Source organism: Bubalus kerabau, chromosome 1 (assembly GCF_029407905.1).
Source record: "Bubalus kerabau isolate K-KA32 ecotype Philippines breed swamp buffalo chromosome 1, PCC_UOA_SB_1v2, whole genome shotgun sequence".
Taxonomy (NCBI): domain Eukaryota; kingdom Metazoa; phylum Chordata; class Mammalia; order Artiodactyla; family Bovidae; genus Bubalus; species Bubalus kerabau.
In genome coordinates, this window is record NC_073624.1 from 248858366 (window position 1) to 248878862 (window position 20497).

Below are 20497 nucleotides of genomic sequence, written 5' to 3' on the forward strand. Positions count from 1 at the left end.
CACCTCAGTCAGGATTAATGGCTCATTCCTGTGAAGTCAGAAATCAGTAATACTGATGCCTAGGTTCCTTCCCTCCAGGTGGAACTCTGGGAACAAGCTTCTTTCATTTAGTGGCACTGCCATCTTGAGTCCATCTTCACTCATATCACTCGTATCATAAGGGGAAAAGAACATGGAAAAGGATCATTTGCCTTTTAAGGTCTCTGGTTTTTAAATGGCCCCATCACTTCTGCTTCACTAGGTTGATGAGAGCTAGATACATGGGCTCACCTAGATGCAATGGAAACTGAATGACAGGTCCTGGCTGGAAAACCACTCTCTATGGCAGTTTTGTACCATGGAAAGGGAGACACTAATTTTGGTGGACAGTTAATTATCTCTGACACTCAAGATGAGTTTCTAAGGCAGAAGATTAGAGGTGATCTGACCCTGAAACTTAATGGAGTCAGAAACCTTAAGCCAATTAAATATTTGAGGAGAGGGTGGTGGATAACTGGATTGCTTCACTCTCAAACAAGGAGATGGTCTTAATTAGCTGTTTTCAGAAGTTTTCTCGCCCACAATCGTTATTTAAATAAGAAAGCACAAATGCTCCGGTTGAAGAGACTTCGGGAAGAGACCCCCAGGGATCCTGGAAAAAGATATTAAAACCACTCAAGAGGATCTTGTGATTCCTTTTCCTCATTGTTTTCTGATTTAAAGTTTTCATTTTCTCTCCCTCCTTTTGTTATTTTTTTGGCCACGTGTCTTGTGGGATCTTACTTCACTGACCAGGGATTGAACCTGGGCCCACAGTGAAAGCATGGAGTCCTAATCACTAGACCACCAGGGAAGTCCCTATTTCTTAAAACTTATTTAAATGGTCACTCCTGAAAGTCTAAAGCAGAGAGGAAAGACTGGCAGGCCAAACATCTCTTCTATTGGATTGCTTTTTTGAAATTACATTTTTGACCATCATTTATCGATAGGTAAATAGCCCATAAAATCTAGATATCAGGCTTTTCTGGAAAAATTGCAATACCTAGCAACAGTAATTCTATCTTCTTGAATGACAAAAATCTACTGGCTGAATAACAGCTGCCTTATCTAAAGGGACCTGTACTTCCTCCCATTTTTTAACAGGTCCCCACGACTCCTTATTGCCCTGTACACAACTTGACTTAGCTTCTTACATTAACCACTGGGTTTCTGTAAGTCATTTACATTTACAAAATATAATCTAATGGGAAATTGTGCGACCTCACTGAAATTTTTATCTTTTTCAAGCAAGCAGATAATTATTAAAAACTTGTGAGCAAGAATAAATTGAATCTCCACTTTGAATTGTTCTTCAGCCTATTTTTCATAGAAAGTTCTGCTGTGTGAGCCTCTCCTTCTTGAAAGACATTTATTTATGAAATGAATTTTCCACAATAATTATTCCCAGTTGCCCGTGTTACTCCCTGTAGCCTTTTGGCTTCCGGGATTTTAGTCTTCTACTCTGAATTAATTGAAGTAGTGATTTTTCTCTTACCAAATGAAGGGCCTGTAGAGCAACAATATATATGACAAAAAAGATAATAGCACTTTTTTGAAATTTGGCAATCTTTTTCTTAGAGTTGTAACTAATCATGTCTTTCTGAGGATGTAGAGTGAAACTTTGACATATGTCATGGTTGTCAAAGTCGGCATTAACACAAAATAATAAGTTATTTAATATAGGATTCAACTTTATTATTTTTTCAAGTGAGCTGTCTATCACCAAGTTCTGAAGTGGATTTCTTTCAAGTCTCCCTGTCTCCAGAGAAAAAGGGGAAAAGGCAGTATGTCCCTGGACAGGCTCTATGACTCATTATGTCAATCAAACCCCACTTCAGAAGGGAATAAAGAGATTTGTATCTCAAAGCTGTGCATAACGACTCCTCGGCTTTTCATTTCATATTTATGAGCGGTTTACTTTGAAGTGTTTATCAGCCAATGCGCAGAAACATGAGGGAGCCTTGCCTGAAACCATACTCAGGCGTCTAATCTGTGAAACGCTCGCTGAGCAGACTAGCTCATCAGTGCATGCCATGCAAAAATAAATACATAAATAAACTTTTTGTTATTTGAGGTCTTGGAGCCATGTCTTTATATGAACTATAAAAAAGGGATAAATGGTGCTGAACATTTTGAAATTGGTGTAACACGGGAAACTTAGCTCTGTGATGTGCAAAAATGAAGGAGGGACAGATTATTTCTTGCTTGAAACAAAACTTGATAGAATGCAGAGAAATAAAAATATACAAATATTTAGGTATACTCCTCACCTGGTCTAAGGCTTTGGGTCTGTCCAAGTGCCCACTTGATGACTGAGGATAGTATAAAGTATTTGTTTTTTGTTTTTTTAATATTTTTTGAAGATTATATAATTGTCAGAATGGCTGGGGAGATGTCACTACCAAGACGTTGAAACCACTATATGGAAAGCTGTTTTACATTTTTAACATCCCATGTGTATTAATATCCCATGCATATTTTAAGATATGTAAAATGTGCAGAAGGAAAAGTCAGGGAAGGTAATAAAAAGGGGTGCATAGAAGAAAATGAAATATTGATTCTAAATGAAAAGAATGGGTACATTTTCTCTATTTTTAATCTACCTGCCTTTGTTTAATTATTTAGACAAATATTTATTGAGCAGCTACTATACTAGATCCTGACTTTACAAGGGTACAATCAACCAGAGTTGCTGAAGAGGATCTCATGTTAGAAGAGGCCAACAAATTAACAAATCAGTGTCAGGGTCAATGTCACAGTTAGTTACTGTGACCGAGGGATGCTCAACCCCCCACTTCTTTATATTAGATCCTGTATGTCTGTGTCCATTTCTCATTTGTTAATAGCAAAAAGGATATTTAAAGAAAAAAAGGAAAATTCGCTTTGATAATCTGTGAAGTATTTCTCTGATTTGAACAGCTGGGAGAAAATTAAGCCTAGGAGCCTATAAGCCGTTTGCTTATAAAAAGGTGACTTCCTGTGTTGCCCTTTTTTCTACAGATTCTTCAAAGAGCTCTTTCCCTTTCCTAGTATCCCCCCTTCCAGTATCCTGAGTGGGAGAAGTGGCTCTGATGCCTAGTCTCTTGCTAGCAATATTGTATAATCACAGAAGTTTAAAGGTGAAAGTCTTTAGACTCAGCTAGGAAGCCTGGCATGTAAGAAACCACACAGGCTTTAGAGCCAAAAGATAAATGCATGAATAGAGGCTATTCCACTCTTTATCTCGAATCTAATGCCTTCCTCCTAGTTTTGTTCTGAGGATTATATGAGATTTTCCACATACAGTGTTTATAACATACAATGTTTTTAATTAATCTTGATCATACAACATAATCAATATTAAGCCATAAATGTTTTTGAATGAATGAAGGAAGGATGTCTCTCTTCTGTTCCCATCCTTTTACTTTCAAAAGCACCTGACAGCTCAGGGTATTAAGGGGTTTCTCTCTCTCTGCTTAGTCCCTCAGTCTTGAACTGTAGCCTGCCAGGCTCCTCTGCCCGTGGAATTTTCCAGACAAGAACACGAGAAGTGGGTTTCATTTTCCTTCTCCAGGCAACCTTCCTGACCCAGGGATGGAAGCTGTGTCTCTTGAGTCTCCTGCATTGGTGGGTGGTTTCTTTACCACTAGCACCACTTGGGAAGCCCATTATGGGGTTTACCAATGATTTGCCATCCAGAATAATATTTTCTAGAGGACAATGAAATATAGTTACCTGCCCCCTGCCTCTGTCTTCCCATTCCCACCAATGTAAGGGGAGCAGAAGATAAATTTACAAGAAAGACACTGTGCTATTATAATTATAATTTTCTATGTTTATCTTACTTATTAATCTGGGAGATTCCTGAAAGCAGGGACACAGATTTTCCATCTCCGTATCTCTAATTCATTCTCAGCACACCTTTTTGTCTATTTGTAGAACTAAATTGAGCCGATCAGTTTGAAACATGAACAGCGGGTGCCCTTGGGTCTGTGTGAGCCATATAACAACAGTGATTCTTGGGGAGACAAGCACAAAGAAGCATAAACCCTGCCAGATGTGCAGGAAAGACAACCGAAGCCATTGTGGGGTGTGTTCCTGATAATTCTGATGGATAGATTTTCTAAAAGGACTATTTTGACTTTCTCATCCAAATGGAGATGAAACATGCTGCACACAAGAAAGAGTGATCTAGGGCCAATTTTAAGAGGGGAGAGTGAATCAAAAGATAAGTCTTTGCAATAATAATCTGCTTCTGACTCCCAAACAACCCACAGTGAGAGCAAAGGAATTAATGGAGCTTCTGATCCCTGTGACATAGGCACGCATATGCAATTTAAGTCAGTGCAGCTGCCATTTCCTTGGTGGTCCGATCATGGGCTATGAGAAAGCGAACAGAGCCAGTGTGCCCCCTGGATAGCAAAGCTCTCTTCGTAAGGAAAAGGCTGTTTCTCAGATGAAGTGCCAGATAGGGCCAATGTTTTTCATAGAGCACCTGGGGAAGCCTCAGCAAAGAGAAATGTCTCGATAGAGAACAATTAAGTGTCACCTTGGATTTCATTGCCTGTCATTCCAGAGAAGTGGCAGTTTTGCTAGGAAAAGTTGGCTTTTTAAGAAAGAAGCAATCTACCTGGAGTGACCCCTGATTTTAATAGGAAAAAAGAGGCAGGAAAATGCAAGAGAGAGAGACATCTTGCTCCCTTCACAAGTGTCAGAAGCATGTTTTGTGATTCCTGGAAAGCCCAGGAAAGTCCCTATTTCTCTTTCTCAAGGGAGTAATCCCTGCTACTTTCCACAGGTGATGTTGAGTCCTAAGGCAGTTTGCTTTGAACAGTAATATAAATGTGCTTTCCAGTTACCAAACAGAGGCGATAGTTGGTAGTCACTGGTTTCAGGAAGATGTTCTGGGAAAATGGGGAATGATCAAGGGAGTCGTTTGTAATGATGGAATAGTTGTTCTGCTAATTAGAAGAGGCAGGATGATATTAATACTGGGCATGCCTTTGCCAGCACCTGAAAACCGAGACCAGACACTCTTCTCTGCCTCTGAAAGAGCCAAGTGGCCAGAGCATTTAATGCTGATGTAGGGTAAGCTGTTTTCTGTGCATTCCAGGATGATAACACTATTAGAACACAAACTACATTTTTTTTTTCAGATCCTTTAGGGAGGCTGGTGCTTTGATTCATTATGATTTTGGTGTTTTGTACATGTCAGGGCTTCATGGAGGAAGCAGGGCTGTACTATGATTTCTGTGGCCCCTCAGCAGTTCTGCCTTTGCAGACCCCTCCTCTCTAAAAATGGGCTTCCCTGGTGGCTCAGACAGTAAAAGCATCTGCCTACAATGAGGGAGACCAGGGTTCAATCCCTTTGTCGGGAAGATCCCTGCAGAAGGAAATGCCTATCCACTCCAGTACTCTTGCCAGGAAAATCCCCATGGATGGAGGAGCCTGGTAGGCTACAGTGCATGAAAGAGAATATTTAAAATTATATTTTACAACTGCATTGGTAGGGAGATGGATAGATCATTGTTAGAGATTACAACCTTTGCTACAAACTGAAATTTTACTTTCTTTTCCTTATTTTAAAAGAAATTAAACTATTTTTGTGGGTCCCCAAAAATATGATGGGCCTTAGTGACTCTGTCTGTAGTCCCTACTGGGTACCTTGGCCCTGGTCCTATTGCAACTGAAATGTCTTTCTGTTGCATTTATTCATGGATTTAAAACTGTGAATTTCAATGTTTTAAGATAAAGATCTCTTGTCTTAAAGACAGTACCTCCATCTGAGGAAAAGTAGAAGCTTATGACATAATACAAATTAATTTCTGTGGATTCAGAATCATAGTTACAGTTTACACGTAAGGAATAATTTGGTCCACAGGTAACATATCACCTTAATTGCTCTATTTTTCCCCCTAAAGTAAGTGCCACTCCTTTTAAGGACAGTGTTTGTACATTGCATTTATCATTGTCTCACTTGTTAAAACTGAATACAGTATCCATAATTTACTTTTTTCCATATGAATCAAGGCAGCCCTCCTGAATGATGACAGTTCAGTGTAATGTGTGGACTATGACAAATCTGTTCCCAGAAGATTTTGAAGTTTATTAAATTCCAAGCGCTCTGCGATTGTACTGTGGTCTGCGCGCCGTCTCACTTTTCTCCATGTCAGCTTCATTCCATTCTCTCTCCAAAACCTCTAGCGCCCCCTTCCCATTATGGATCAAAAGGGAAATCCCAAATCCACATCTACCATCTACCCATTCCCAGCATTGCAACCACCAGTTCTGCCTTCCAGCCTATTACTCTAAATGAACCGTCTGTAGTCTTATCCAGGAGAAGCCCTCACTGTGTGCTCCACCAGAGTCCCACTAGTCTATTCAAGAATGTTGCTGCCGGAATTCCTCCACCTCTAAATGAACCATTTTCTCACTCCTACCAGTAGATAAACATGCTGTGACTTTCCCCAATTTCTGTTCACCACTTCTTCCACCAGCGACATCCTTTGACACTTTATTGCAGTACCTCTCAGAAGAGGTAGCTTTTGTACTACTTCCACTTTTGCTCCCCTATTTTCTTTAAACACAGCCCAATCAGATATTCACACATATCCCTCCATACAACTGATCTTGCCAAGATCACCAGTGATTACCATGTCACTACATTGTGATGCTTAATTTTTCAGTCTCTTCTTACCTGTCAGCAACATTTGAAAGAGTTCATCACTCCCTCCTCTTGGATGCACTTTCTTCGCTTAGATTGTCCCCTGGCACATGCTTGTGGCCCTCCAACCATTGCACTGGTTGCTTTTTTCCATACTCCTTTATTGCTTCTTCCTCTTTGCTCCATCCTCTTGAGTATAAAAATAACTGAAGACCCAGTCTTTGGTATTCTTTTCTACCTACAGATCTTTCACATTGATGGTCTTGTCCACTTCCATAACACAGAATAGCATATATATGCCAATGACTCCTAAATCTCTATCACTTATAATAAACTTGTTATTTATTGATCTGTTGACCTACTCAGCATCTCCATTTGTATGTCTAACACACATTCCAAACTGAAATATCCATGACTGAAATCCTGACCCTCTACACACACACACACCACTTGCTCTTCTTGCATCCTTCCCCATCACAGCCCCTGGCAACTTCCTCCTAGTTTTCAGTTTGAAAGTATTGATGTCATTTCTGATTTCTCTCTTTCTGCCACACCCTACATGTAATCCATCCACCAGGAAATCCCACTCTGTCCACCAGCCCACTGCTTCCAGCTGGAATGGGCTGTGATCAGCTCTTACAAACGCATTCTGAGCATCTCCTGTATGCTGTTCTTCCTTGTGTCAAACGCAGTTGTGCAATCTTTAAAGATGTAAGTTAGGTGATGTCATTCCTCTCCCCCAAAACAGTGTAATAGCTTTCTCTTTGCTCTGAGTAAAAAGCAGTGTCGTTAAAATCACCCCAAAGCCCTTCCAGACCCAGCTCTCGTTAACACTCTAGCCTCCCATGAAGTTTGCACCTTTGCTCACTTCATTTCAGCCACTCCATTCTTCTTGACGTTTTAGAACATCCCAGGTATGCTTCTCCTTGGGACCCATGCATAGACAGTTGCTTTTTGCCCCCAGGGTATCAGAAAGCTGACTCCCTCAAGTCCTTCCAGCCTTTGCTAAATGCCCCCTTCTCCCTGAGATCTTCCCAAGATCAAATAATTCAAAATACTCATAAATGGCTTTCACTACTCTACTTTCTCTGTTTTCACTTCTCACCTTTGAAGATATTAGTACTTAGTCATTATATTAACTTTTTATTTTTTGTCTACCCTGGCTAAAATATAAGCTTCTGAGGAACACAGATCTTTATCTCCTTTGTTTGCTGATATACCCCAAGCCATTTGACTAAGGCTGAACACTCATGCTGTGTGTTCAGTCACTCAGTCATGTCCGACTCTTTGCGACCCTATGGACTGTAGCCTACCAGGCTCCTCTGTCCATGGGATTCTCCAGGCAAAAATTAATGGACTGGGTTGCCGTTTCATCCTCTAGGGGATCTTCCTGACCCAAGGATTGAACATGTGTCTCCTGTGCCTCCTGCATTGGCAGGCAGATTCTTTACCACTGAGCCACCTGGGAAGCCCCAAACATTTACTAAGCATTTCATAAATACTGATGAAATGAACAGGGCTCTTTCCCTTCATCTGCTTGCCTGAAGTCCCACCCATTCTTTTAGGTATACGTCTCCTCTCATGTAATCATGTGTTTGCCCCCAGGTGGTCAAGCTGTCTGTATTCTTGGGGTAGCCCTCACTCTGATTTGGGGTGGAGAGATAACTATATCAATCTACGAACCTACAAATGTAGACTCCGCAAGTGAGGGCTCTAAAATCTCTGCTTCTGCTGCTGTTTCCACTACTTGATAGTGTATCTAGAACATTTTATTCAGCATCCCTATGCTCTGGCTACACTGCTAAGTGTTTAATGAGTGTGGATAACTTGGTCTCTACAGTCTTCTGAGCCTCGATATTATTCAACCTATTTCATAGGTAAGGAGACTGATACTCGGGGGCAGGAGGGCTCAGTTAACTAGTTTGTGATCAAACCATAAGTGGTGGAGTAGAGATTCAGACTCTGGATTGTTTGTCAAGTACTCTTAATCACAGAAATGTAGAGTCATTCCCTTAGGGAGAAAAGTGCAAGGATTTCCTGGCAGTGTATCTGTCATGTAATGAGTTGGTTGCATTTACTTTTTCTTTTTTAATTAAAAGTAATTTTTAGAAGGGCTTCCCTTGTGGCTCAGCTGGTAAAGAATCCACCTGCAATGCCGGAGACCTGGGTTCGATCCCTGGGTGAGGAAGATCCCCTGGAGAAGGGAAAGGCTATCCACTCCAGTATTCTGGCCTAGAGAATTCCATGGACTGTATAGTCCATGGGGTCGCAAAGAGTCAGAAATGACTGAGCAACTTGCAGGTTCATGACAAAATTGAATGGAAGGTGCAGATTGTCCCCATATGCTCCCTTCCACACATGCATAACCTCCCCATTATCAACATTCCTCATCAGAATGACAGATACTTGTTAAAACTGATGGATCTGTCAAGACACTGACACATCATAATCACCCGGTGTCCATGGTTTCCATTACAGTTCACACTTAATGCTACACATTCTGTGGGTTTGAACAAATGTATAATATGAGTCTTTATCATTACAGTATCATATAGAGTAGGTTCACTGTCCTGAAAATACTACATGTCCAGCTTCCTCATCTCCCCTGCCCGATTCCTGGCAACCACTTACCTTTCTATAGTCTCCACAGTTTTGCCTTTTTCAGAAGGCCCCATACTTGAAATCATACATATGTAGCCATTTCAGATTGGGTTCTTTCATTTAGTAATATGGATTTAAGTTTAGTCTATGTCTTTTCATGGCCTGATAGATTATTTCCTTTTAGTCCTGAATAATATTCTATTGTCTGAATGTACCATGTTCAGTCACTGAGTCATGTCTGATTCTTTGTGACCCCATAACTCTAGCCCACCAGGCTTCTCTGTCCATGGGATTTCCCAGGCAGGAATACTGGAGTGGGTTGCCATTTCCTTCTCCATTGAATGTACAACAGTTTGTTTATTCATTGACTACATTTACTTTGCTTCATGAGTTTATTTCTGATTGGCTGGAACTTAAAGAGGCATGAAACTAAAGGCATTTCTTTTTAGTTTAACTCAAAATATAAACATAAAAATTTTGAATGACAGAACAACGAGAAAATTATTATATCACAGGATATTTTAAAGTTGGTAATGGAGTTAGATCGGTCCAAGCCTTCTATTTTTAATTATTTTAACCTTTAGGAAAAAAATTTCAAATCACAGAAAAGTACAAAGAATAAAGCATATAATACTCATCATTTCCAATTAACAAGTGTTACCATTTTGTCAAATTCGTTTCAAATCTTTTTCTAAATGCTCCCCAACTTCATCTCCAGAAGTTATTGCTATTACGAATTTAAGGTTTATTTTTCCAGTTCAAAATTATCCCATTAGTGTATAGGTATCTATACACTATGTGATATGCAATGCATATCACTCGTATTTTTCTAACTGTGCCTTTGTAACTTGATATTTGGATTTTGAGATCTATGTCTATTAAGACAAAGACCATGATTTCTGACAGTTCTCTCCTCATAAAATTGTATCATGTGGCAAATGGTGGCCAGAGTTAAAGGTTTACAGCTCTTGGTGCCAGTTTCTCAGGAGACTTATTTCTTCCTAAAGTAAGCAGTGTCTGAATTAAATTACTTAACACATCTAACTTTGGTGAAGTGTTGAATAGAGGGTGTGAAGATCTTGCTGTTGAAAAGTTATCAGTTGATATCTCTAGAGACTAAAATCCCCATGAAGTTGTCTCCAGTACAGGTACACATCCATCACCCATTGAAAGCAATACTTGAAAAGTCCCTCGGCTGATGACTTCAGTCACTTTGGAAATATGTATTTTAGTGGTGAGATAGTCTCTGGTGTTGCTGAGACTGATTAGTTACCGCATCGCTCACACCGTGAATATAATAGTGCTGATAGTGGAGTATTTCAGCTGTGATGACATAAGATTTTTTTCCTCCATTGGGCAAACTTCTGCCTTCTATTCCTGAATTTCTTTCTGACTTGGAATTTATGTGACTCAACAACTCTGCAAGTCAACAGCTGCCAGATGTTAAATGTAATTAAGGCTTTACATGTATTTGTAACCTACGACATGTGTTTGAAACACAGGAAGCAAGGTGGGAAAGGAAGAAAAGGAAAACCCTTGACTCAGTTTCAATTATCCTCTCCCTGTTTAACGGATGCTAACAGGCACTAGGAAACTGTGGTTGTGTTATTTTTCTACAAGCTCAATGGCTGGATGCTTACATTGGTTTTAGACAAGTACCTAAATCCTGACAGTAATTGGTGATGAAGCATTTGATTTAAGGGAATTGATTTACAAACAAGAATACATCATTAACATTTCTCCCCCAAATATTTGCAGTTACAGTGTAGATCCTGATTAGTTACTGAAGCAAAATACCTGTTATACATATTTTCACCTGGTGATAGACTGTGATCTATCCATCTCACTAGATGTCAGACTGTAGATGAGTTAATTAACTCTTGAGCTCTAGAATGATTCTTCAGTGATGGGAAAGTCAAAATGTTTTCAAAACATCAAGTACATGATGGAGACAGGGACCTTCATGAGTGCTGAGAATGCAAATGTCATATGCCTTTGTCAAAATTTCAGCTAATACTGGTAGCTTCTATACTGACATATCAAATCTTCTTTATATTACTTTGAGAAAGCAGGATATTACATAACATAATAGAATAAGTATTAAATATATTTAAATATATGCAGCTTAATAGGAAAAAGTATTTCATTTGTATAGGGGTAGGAAAAGTTTGAAAATGAAATCATGCCCATCACTTTGTAGTTTTACACTTACCAGGTAACATCATAGATAACTAATATTTATTGAGTATTTATTCTGTTCTACATTTGTATATATACTTGTTCATCAACACAGTGACCTTTTCAGATAGGTACTGCTGTAATTTCCTCCATTTTACAGGTGAGAAATTTGAAACATAGAAATATTAACTAGCTTGATCAAAACAACATGGTCCTGAGAGTACGAGAAATCTCTAAATAAATAAAACAGAACAAAATAAGAGCTAAAAATGAGCTGAAGTCAGAAATGTGAAGATTGAATTGCAAGCTCATAGGAGAACTTCAGTGAGAGAAAAGGGTTGCCCTCAGAGTTTCAACTGGGAGATCTGACCTTGAACTCAGAGCAAGATGCAAGACATGAAACTGAGATTCCTATGTTATTCTGGAAATCTGATAAGAGACGTGTGGTGAAGAGTCTCTGAAAGGGAGCAGTTAGACATTTTTCAGGAGACAAGAGTCTTTACTATAGGCCCTTGTGATTTTTAAAAACTAAAATAAACTAATGTCAGCTAAAGTTAAATCTAATTAAGTATGTAAGAAAACAAAACTTTAAGAGTGAACTAGTCAACAAACAACGATTTTTGATTCTTAAAGCCCTAAAACCTTAGAATTTGTCAGTTACATACTTTCAACTGTGTATAATATGCAAATTAGCAAGTAAGAATATAATAGAAAAATGGAATAGAAACACTTAAGATATATAAATTTTATAAAAGAAATAGTCAATACATAATTGTTGAAATAAAAACTTTAGTGCATACAGTAAATATGACATCAGGCACAATTAAAAAGAAAATTGGTCAACTGAAAAAAAAATAACCAGAAGAAATTAGAAAGAGATGGCACAGAAAGAATATAATGTTAAAAATATAATAGAAACATTAGGAGAGAAGAATAGTCTTAGTTTAATTAGTGAAGACAATAAAGAGCTTGGGAGTGAGTAGATATTTAAAAGACAATGAGAATTTTTTAGAATAAAGAAATCAGGAAGTCATAGAAATGGAAGAACAGCTTGTATCAAGTAAGATTAGAGCTCTAAATAGACTGATATAACATACATATTGTAATCCCTAAAGCTACCACTAAAAACATTATGTTGAGATATAGATAAGAATCCAATAGAAAATTAAAATAGAATTAAAAAAAAAATTATCAACCCAAGTGAAGGTAGAGAAGAGGAACATCAGAAAAGAGACAAACAGGAAAAACAGCAAAGTGGTGAACCTGAATCCAGACAAATAAAAAAATTACATTAATATAAATGTACACTGATTAAAAGGAAGAGATTGTCTGATTATTTAAATAGCAAATCCTGAATATATGCTGTCCACAAGAGATGCATTTTAAATACAAAGACACAGAACAGTTGAAAGTAAAGGAAGGAAATTAGACATAATGTTCACTGTTTATAGTAACCTTAACAAAGCTGAACATTTTTATATCAGGCAAACTAGACTTTGAGACCACGAGTATTACCAGAGAAAAAGATGGATATTTGAAATTGACCAAAGGATTACAAAGAGAGTCTAAGTTAATTTCAAGAGGGAATCCTAGAGAATTGGTTCTCTGTCCACCAAGTACTTAAGTGAGAAATCACATTAACAATAAAGAAATCTAGACAAGCCCCAAATATGTGGAAATAAAACTACGTATTTCTAAGTAATCCATTAATCAAAGTAGTACAAGAGAAATTAGAGAATATCTGGAATTGAATGATAATGGAATGTACAACATATCCAAATTTGTGAGATGCAGGTAAAGAGGGGCAGATGATAGGTTTGTATTTTTATTTAAGAAATAAAAATTGTTTTTAAATCAATGATCTACATTTCTACCACAAGAAACTAGAAAAGGCTAAACAAAGAAACCCAAAATAAGTCATAAATAATTAAGATGAGAACAAAAATTAAAGAAATGGAAAAGAAGCAGTAAATGAAAATATTAAAGCCAAAAGCTGGTCTTTGAAAAACTGATAAAATTGATAAAGCAATCGCTAAAATAATCAAGAAGAAAAAAAGAGAATACACAAATACTCCAAATCAGGAATGAAAGAAGGAATATCGTTATGGATCCTGTGTGTATTCAAGAACATTGTCATTAACCTTGGCAAATTAAATGAAATGGACAAATTCCTTGTAAAATATAATCAATGATTAAAAAGCAGATATAATCTCAAAATTTATTGGAGATAAAGAGTCACTACATATTAATGACAATGTTCAATCCATCAGAAAATTATAATTATTATACTTATTCTAAACATATACCTATAATATAGCCTTGGTTTAGTTGTTCAGTTGTGTCCAACTCTTGCAACCCCATGGACTGTAGCCCTCCAGGCTCCTCTGTCCATGGGATTTTCCAGGCAAGAATACTGGAGTGGGTTGCCATTTCCTTCTCCAGGGGATCTTCCCAACCCAAGGATCAAATCCAGCTCTCCTGCACTGCAAGCAGATTCTTTACTAACTGAGCTACCAGGGAAGCCCTATAATATAGCCTTAAATTGACATAATGCAAATGCAGATAAAGCTGTGGGGAGAAACACCCATCATAGTAGGAAAATTCATCATATAACTTTCAATTCTTGATAAGACAATTAAATAGCAAATTAGTACCATGTAGAAAAATTGAACACAGGATTAATAATTTGGTTTCATTGAAATATGTAAAATCTTGCACCTAATAATTAGAGAACATATGTTTCTCTCAAGTGGATATGAAATACTTTTAAAAATTTATCAGGCTATGGAGGAAATTTAAAAATTGCTTGAAAGTTTAGTAATATAAAAATGATGCTCTTTAGCTAAATGCAGGTAAATTAGAGCTCAAAACCAGAAATATATACAAAATACCCCAATACATTTGTAAATGCAATAAATAAGTTCATTAGAAACATAAAAATATTTAGATCTAAGCCAGTGAAGATGCTGTGAGTCAAAACCTGTGAGATGCATTGAAAATGGTCCTTAGAAATACATAGCCTGAAATGTTTATAATAAAAAGGAAAAATGGCTGAACACTGATGGCATAAGAAATCAAATTTTAAACATATGAAAAAAATCAATTGTCTATACTCAAAGAAGGAAAGAGAAAGGGGTAATTTGTGTGCATATATATATATATATATATATATATGTAAAACCATAAAAATGAATAAACTAGAAAACATGTATAGATAGTAGATAGAACCAGGAAAGCAAAAATTTGTTTATTGAAAGACAAAAACAATTGATCATTGCTGAAACCAATCCAGTCAAAAGAAAGCACAAATAAAATAATATCAGGAATTAAAAAAAAAAAAAGAAGCAGTCTACAAACCCAGAAGAAATTTAAAGGGATTTAAAAATACTTGGATAAATTTGTGCCAACCCATTTGAAGACGTAGATGAAACAGGCATACGTCCCTGGAAAAGCTTATCCCTAGAAAATACATCCCTAGAAAAATGTATTGTTCCAAAACTTTCAAAAACAACTCAAGAAACATAAAGTGTTAATACTCCTGTAATTTTTTAAAAAAAGCAAGTTCCTTCATTGTAAGCCAATGATCATCATATTATCTACATTTGTTGTGTAATTACTGAGTGGCAGGCAGTGTTGTAAGCACTTTGACCTGCCTTATCTAACTCAATGTTCAAAAGAATCTTATAAAAGCAGGTGCTATTTTTACGTGTATTTTATAAAGTAAGTGGAGACTCATCAGAAGTAATTAATTCTAAGAATATATGGTCCACAAGTATTTTTAAAACAAACAGTGGAATCCCATTTGAACCCTTGGCTATGTAGGTAGTGACTATTTTACAAGGCTGCTACACTAATTAACTGGAAATCTGTATATAGCAGCATCTAAGACAGTGCCTGCCACCTTCTGAAGCTCTCAGAAAGCATAAGCTAATCTTACATTCTCAAACTCAGAACAGTTAGACCATTGCAGCTCATCCACTCTTGTCCTTTGCTTTCTTTATTTTTTCTGATGAACAAAAAACTGTTTGAAGAAGCAGAGTCTCACAGGGTCAGATGACTGTATGCCTTTGTAATGCTCTTACATAGGATAACTGATTGCTATAGTTTTTAATACTGGAATTGATTTTTAATCTTGTTGGAATTTTCATCAGCAGAAAAGAGTCTCCAGCAAGCTCTGGAGCATTTCATTTCTATTTATGAACTGGCAGTTGTTCAGGAGAAACTTTTGTTGTAGTCGGCTTTTGGGTTTTCCAATTGGGCTTTGTTCAGATTGGAACATGAAAATGCCATATCAGAGGAGAATGCCACGTTCACTTTTGACTTTGAGGGGATAAAGCTTACAGGAAAACCTTGAATACTGGAAACGTTCCTGTCTTCACTAGCCTTTGGTGTTTTTTTTGATTTGGAAAGTGTTTATTAACATTGGAATGATCCTGGTTACAAATCTGATAAGTTGTGACATGTCAGAGATTCAGGTAGAGACCAAAGTAATAATTCTGCAAGTTTAAAAATATTAAAATATGAACATTTTAGGCTATACACAAAAGAAAATTTCGATTTGTAAAGGATATTTTTGAAATATAAATATTAGACTTACATTTTATGAATAATAATACATGTACACCTACTCTGTGGTTTTAAGCCACAGGATATTTTGTGAACAGTTTTGTCAACATTTGGGAAAATATCTGAATGTGTAAAATCGGATGAACTTTAGAAGGGCATTAAGAGAGAGTTGATGTGAAGAATTTTAGTATACACAAGTATAAAACATTAGAATTCATTAAGTAGCTCCTTCATTGGCTTTCAAATTTGTTACCATTGCATGTACAGATATGTAGATTTTAAATATGTGTGAAAATAGAATTTTAGATAATGTTGGTATTTGTTTTGGATGGAATATTTTGTATCACTTATACATATCTTTAACTGTGCAAAATTTAAAGTTTCAACATTAAATGTAATAATTTGGTGATATATTTTGATGAATCAAACCAAAATAAAAGTTGTGTTTTATCTCTTATAATTTCCTATTTTGCCTGATAGCTTTCTAGTTTGCAAAAGCTTATGGCATTAGATTAAATTACTTCACTCTGTGATAAAGAGAACTATGGTATTATAATTTGTGTTCTTTTCTTAAATATCTGGTACAAAAATTTGGAGTCAGGATTCATCCCTGACTTTAAAATGTAGAGTCTAACATTTGCTCAAGAAAAGTGACCCATGTTTATTTATAAGAGATTCTCTTTGTCTTAGGATAAATGATCCTAGAAAAAAGGCCACTTCAAAAATGAATCACTGTTTAGAAAGAAGCAATATTTCATATTAAATAGTAAATATAATTTATTGTGACTTTATCTTGAGAAAATAAGATTGATTATCAAGAGTATATTTTATGTTTAATACAATTTATTATTCCAGCTGCACTATAATTATTCAAAAGGATAAAGAATAATAATTTGTGTGGGGCACAATATACATTTTATGGCACAACTGTATGAGTGTACAATATTTCATCTTTCATTCTGAGTTGCATTTTGCAGCATGATCACAGAGGGCCATATTTTGCAAAAACAAAAATATTTAGATTCTTTAATCTTCCAAATGGCCTCTAGTTAATTTCTTATTAATAATTATTTTTCTTCATTCACATTGAGATTTTCCTGATTCTTGGTGTGATGAATGATTTTTTATTGTATCCTGGCTATTGGAAGTATTGTTTCAAAAATATGGATCTTATTTAAATATTGTTTCAGTAGGCCTCCTCTGATACCAAGCCTTTGGGAACAGTGGGACCCTGAGGCTTAACTGGCAGGTGGAAGTGAAAGCCCAGGTTCCTCGCTTGACTCACTTTGACAAGCGGGGCAATTGGGGTGGAGTGGGGAGGGCTGCCTCCTTGCAGAGTTGGGGTTTCAGACTCCCTACTAGGACCCTGCATATACCAACCTGCTTGAGAGGGAGAGGGCTACCTCCTTTGAATTCTCTGTGAGTCCCCCAGTGGTAGTGAAATTAGATTTAACATTTATCCTCCTCAAACACCAGCAAGGAGAAGGAAGGGCACTTCATTACCACTGTGTGCAGATGGGCGTCGAGGTTCCCTTCATCTCCTCCAGCGACCCTCTGTAGGGGAATCAGGGAAAGCTCATCACCCCTCAGTGACAATAATAATTCCAATCCCCAGTTGGTCTTTGATTCCACCCTAGTATGTTTGTGGAGATGGGGAAGGACGCCTCATTGGAATAGGCTTTACTTTGTTCTGCTTCTGTTGGTACAGTTTGCAGATTTCTCGAGCAAATTTCTCTATCCACATCTGGGAAATATGAGGCAGAAAGGAAACCCAGAGAACTCACCGCTATCTTTTCCTCCAGGTCCCAGGAAGAAATAGATCTATCTTCTTACATACCTCTTTTAGACTCATTTTATGTAGTTTTTACATGTACAGTCCAGGGATTTTAGCTGTCCTTAAAGACAGGCATATAGAGAAGTGGGAAATTTCATCTTGATCTAGAACTACAAGTCCCTCACCTTTTCTATTTCCAGGATTTTTTTTTAATTGGGGTATAGTTGCTTCACAATATATACAACAAAGTAAATTAGCTACATGTATACATATACCCCATAGAAAGCAATGGCACCCCACTCCAGTACTCTTGCCTGGAAACTCCTATGGACGGAGGAGCCTGGTGGGCTCCAGTCCATGGGGTCGCTAAGAGTCGGACACGACTGAGCGACTTCACTTTCACTTTTCACTTTCATGCATTGGAGAAGGAAATGGCAACCCACTCCAGTGTTCTTGCCTGGAGAATCCCAGGGACCGGGGAGCCTGGTGGGCTGGTAAAGCCTGGTGGGTCGTAAAGAGTTGGACACGACTGAAGCGACTTAGCAGCAGCAGCATACATATATCCTCTCCCTCTTGACCCTGCCTCCCACCCTTCCTGCCATCCCACCCATCTCGGTCACCACAGAACACTGAACTGAGCTCCCCATGCTATGTAGGAGGTTCCCACTAGCTAACTGTTTCACACATAACAGTGCATCAATCCCAATCTCCCAATGGCTCATTTGTGCCATTTTTCTAGAGTTCACATATATGTGTTAATTTGTTTTTCTCTTTCTGACTTCACTGTGTATGACAGACCCTGGGTCCATCCACATTTTTGCAAGTGACCCAATTTCATTCTCTTTTATGGCTAAGTAATATTCCATTGTATATGTATGCGTATACACACACACACACAGCCCCCACATCGTCTTTATCCATCCCTTATGGCTGTTCCCGTGCCCTGGCTATTGTAAGTAGTGCTGCAGTGAACATCGGGGTGCATGTGTCTTTTTGAACTATGGTTTTCTCAGGGTATTTGCCCCAGTGGTGGAATCACTGGGTCATATGGGAGCTCTATTTTTAGTATTTTTAAAGAACCCCCATACTGTTCTCCATAGTGGCTGTATCAATTTACATTCCCACCAACAGTTGACATTACCATGCCAACATTCATCTTTATTTTCTCTTAATAGCTTAATTCTGTTAGATCTTGGTTATTTTGTAGTCTTGATTATGATTCTAGTGTTTTTAGTATTACTTTTACTGACTTCATAGAAATCTGCATCTTCACCAGTTTTATAATTTAATCTTAGATTGGTACCATATCATTTCCCATTATCAGCAACTAATTGATGATTGACATTAATATGGTGGTTGATATGAGAAGAGATAGTGGTAATAAGTGGATGGGCATAGGTGGAGATTATTTCGTAAATGATTACTATTGACTGTTTTCATGCTACGGCAACTTTTCTTCCCATGTGTGAAATTTCTTCTCTTAGACTCAGGGGACTCACATAGTAAACATTTAGGCCATTACTACAGTTAACTTTTATCTTTCTGCCCTCATAGTAGAAAATCTGTTCAAATCCTGACATTTTCAGTGCTATTTGTATTCACTGGTATTACCATGACATGGTAATTCTGACTTAGCGACATATGTGTTTTTCCTACTTAAAGGTTATTTCAAAGTGTGAGAAGTTGGTAAGAACTTTGAAAATAAAGCCAAGATCACAGTGCAGTGACATATCCTTCTTTAGGATTGTATCCCCAAGTAAAATTAGTTGGTCAAAGGATGACTCCTGAAATCTACTGCAAAATTTTTCTCTAAAAAATCTTTGGAAAGGATCTGGGTCATATACCGAGGTTATGATTTAAAAGAAGACGTGTCCACACTGCTATATTTAAAATGGATAACCAACAAGGGCCTTCTGTATATTGCAAGGAACTCTGCTCAATGTTATATGGCATCCTGGATGGGAGGGGAGTTTGAGGGAGAGTGGATGCATGTGTATATATAGCTGAGTTGCTCTGCTGTGCACCTGAAATGATCACATTAATCAGCTATACTCCAATATAAAATAAAAACTCATCTCATAATAAAAGATGACTTAAAGCAAAAGAGACTTATCATCTGAGTTGTTTTTAAAAACTTGTGTTCTGCTATCCTGATCATCTAACAGTTTTTAGACATTGGCATTTGCTCAATGGCAATATTCAGACATTGATAACACTTTAAATTATAATAAAATTCCATGATATAAATACCATTTATTTTGTGTAATCATTCATTTATATAGATATTGACTCTGGTCTTGACAATGTAATATGGGACAACACTAAGCTGTGTATTGACAACAGCAAAAAAATCATAACTGAGAGGAGTCAGAGACATCATCCACACCCACTTGCATTAGTGATATCAGGGAGGTTGGAGGCAGAGAGAGTGTGAATATGTGTTCCATGAATACTTAAATGTTGTGCCTCTTTTTTTATCGTTCTGCAAGATAGTAAAGAAGGAATGAAATGTTGACTGCTTTCCACTAGAAATCTTAGCTTGGAGAATCACACAATGACTAGTTTCTCTCTTCTATTCAAAGCTGCCATGGAGCTTAATAAAGACATAATTATACAAGATGAATTAGAGCCAAATCAGTCTTCCATCAATGAGCAAAGTAAGTGTAAAACAATAAGTTGACATAGTATTAACATCCCCCATACTATTTACATGCTAA

General features: G+C 37.3%; 1 protein-coding gene across 9 annotated transcripts in view; it reads left to right on the forward strand.

Annotated features, from left to right (window-relative positions):
• Positions 1 to 20497, forward strand: part of LOC129638082 (teneurin-2-like) — an 810988-nt gene that overhangs the window by 786385 nt on the left and 4106 nt on the right. For 8 of the 9 annotated variants that reach the window (XM_055562648.1, XM_055562638.1, XM_055562666.1 and 5 more), the window contains one exon: positions 20363 to 20437. The exons of the other annotated variant lie outside the window; for it this stretch is intronic. In XM_055562648.1, coding sequence (XP_055418623.1) covers positions 20363 to 20437 — 75 coding nt within the window. The remainder of the gene's footprint in view (positions 1 to 20362; positions 20438 to 20497) is intronic. 9 annotated transcript variants of the gene reach the window in all.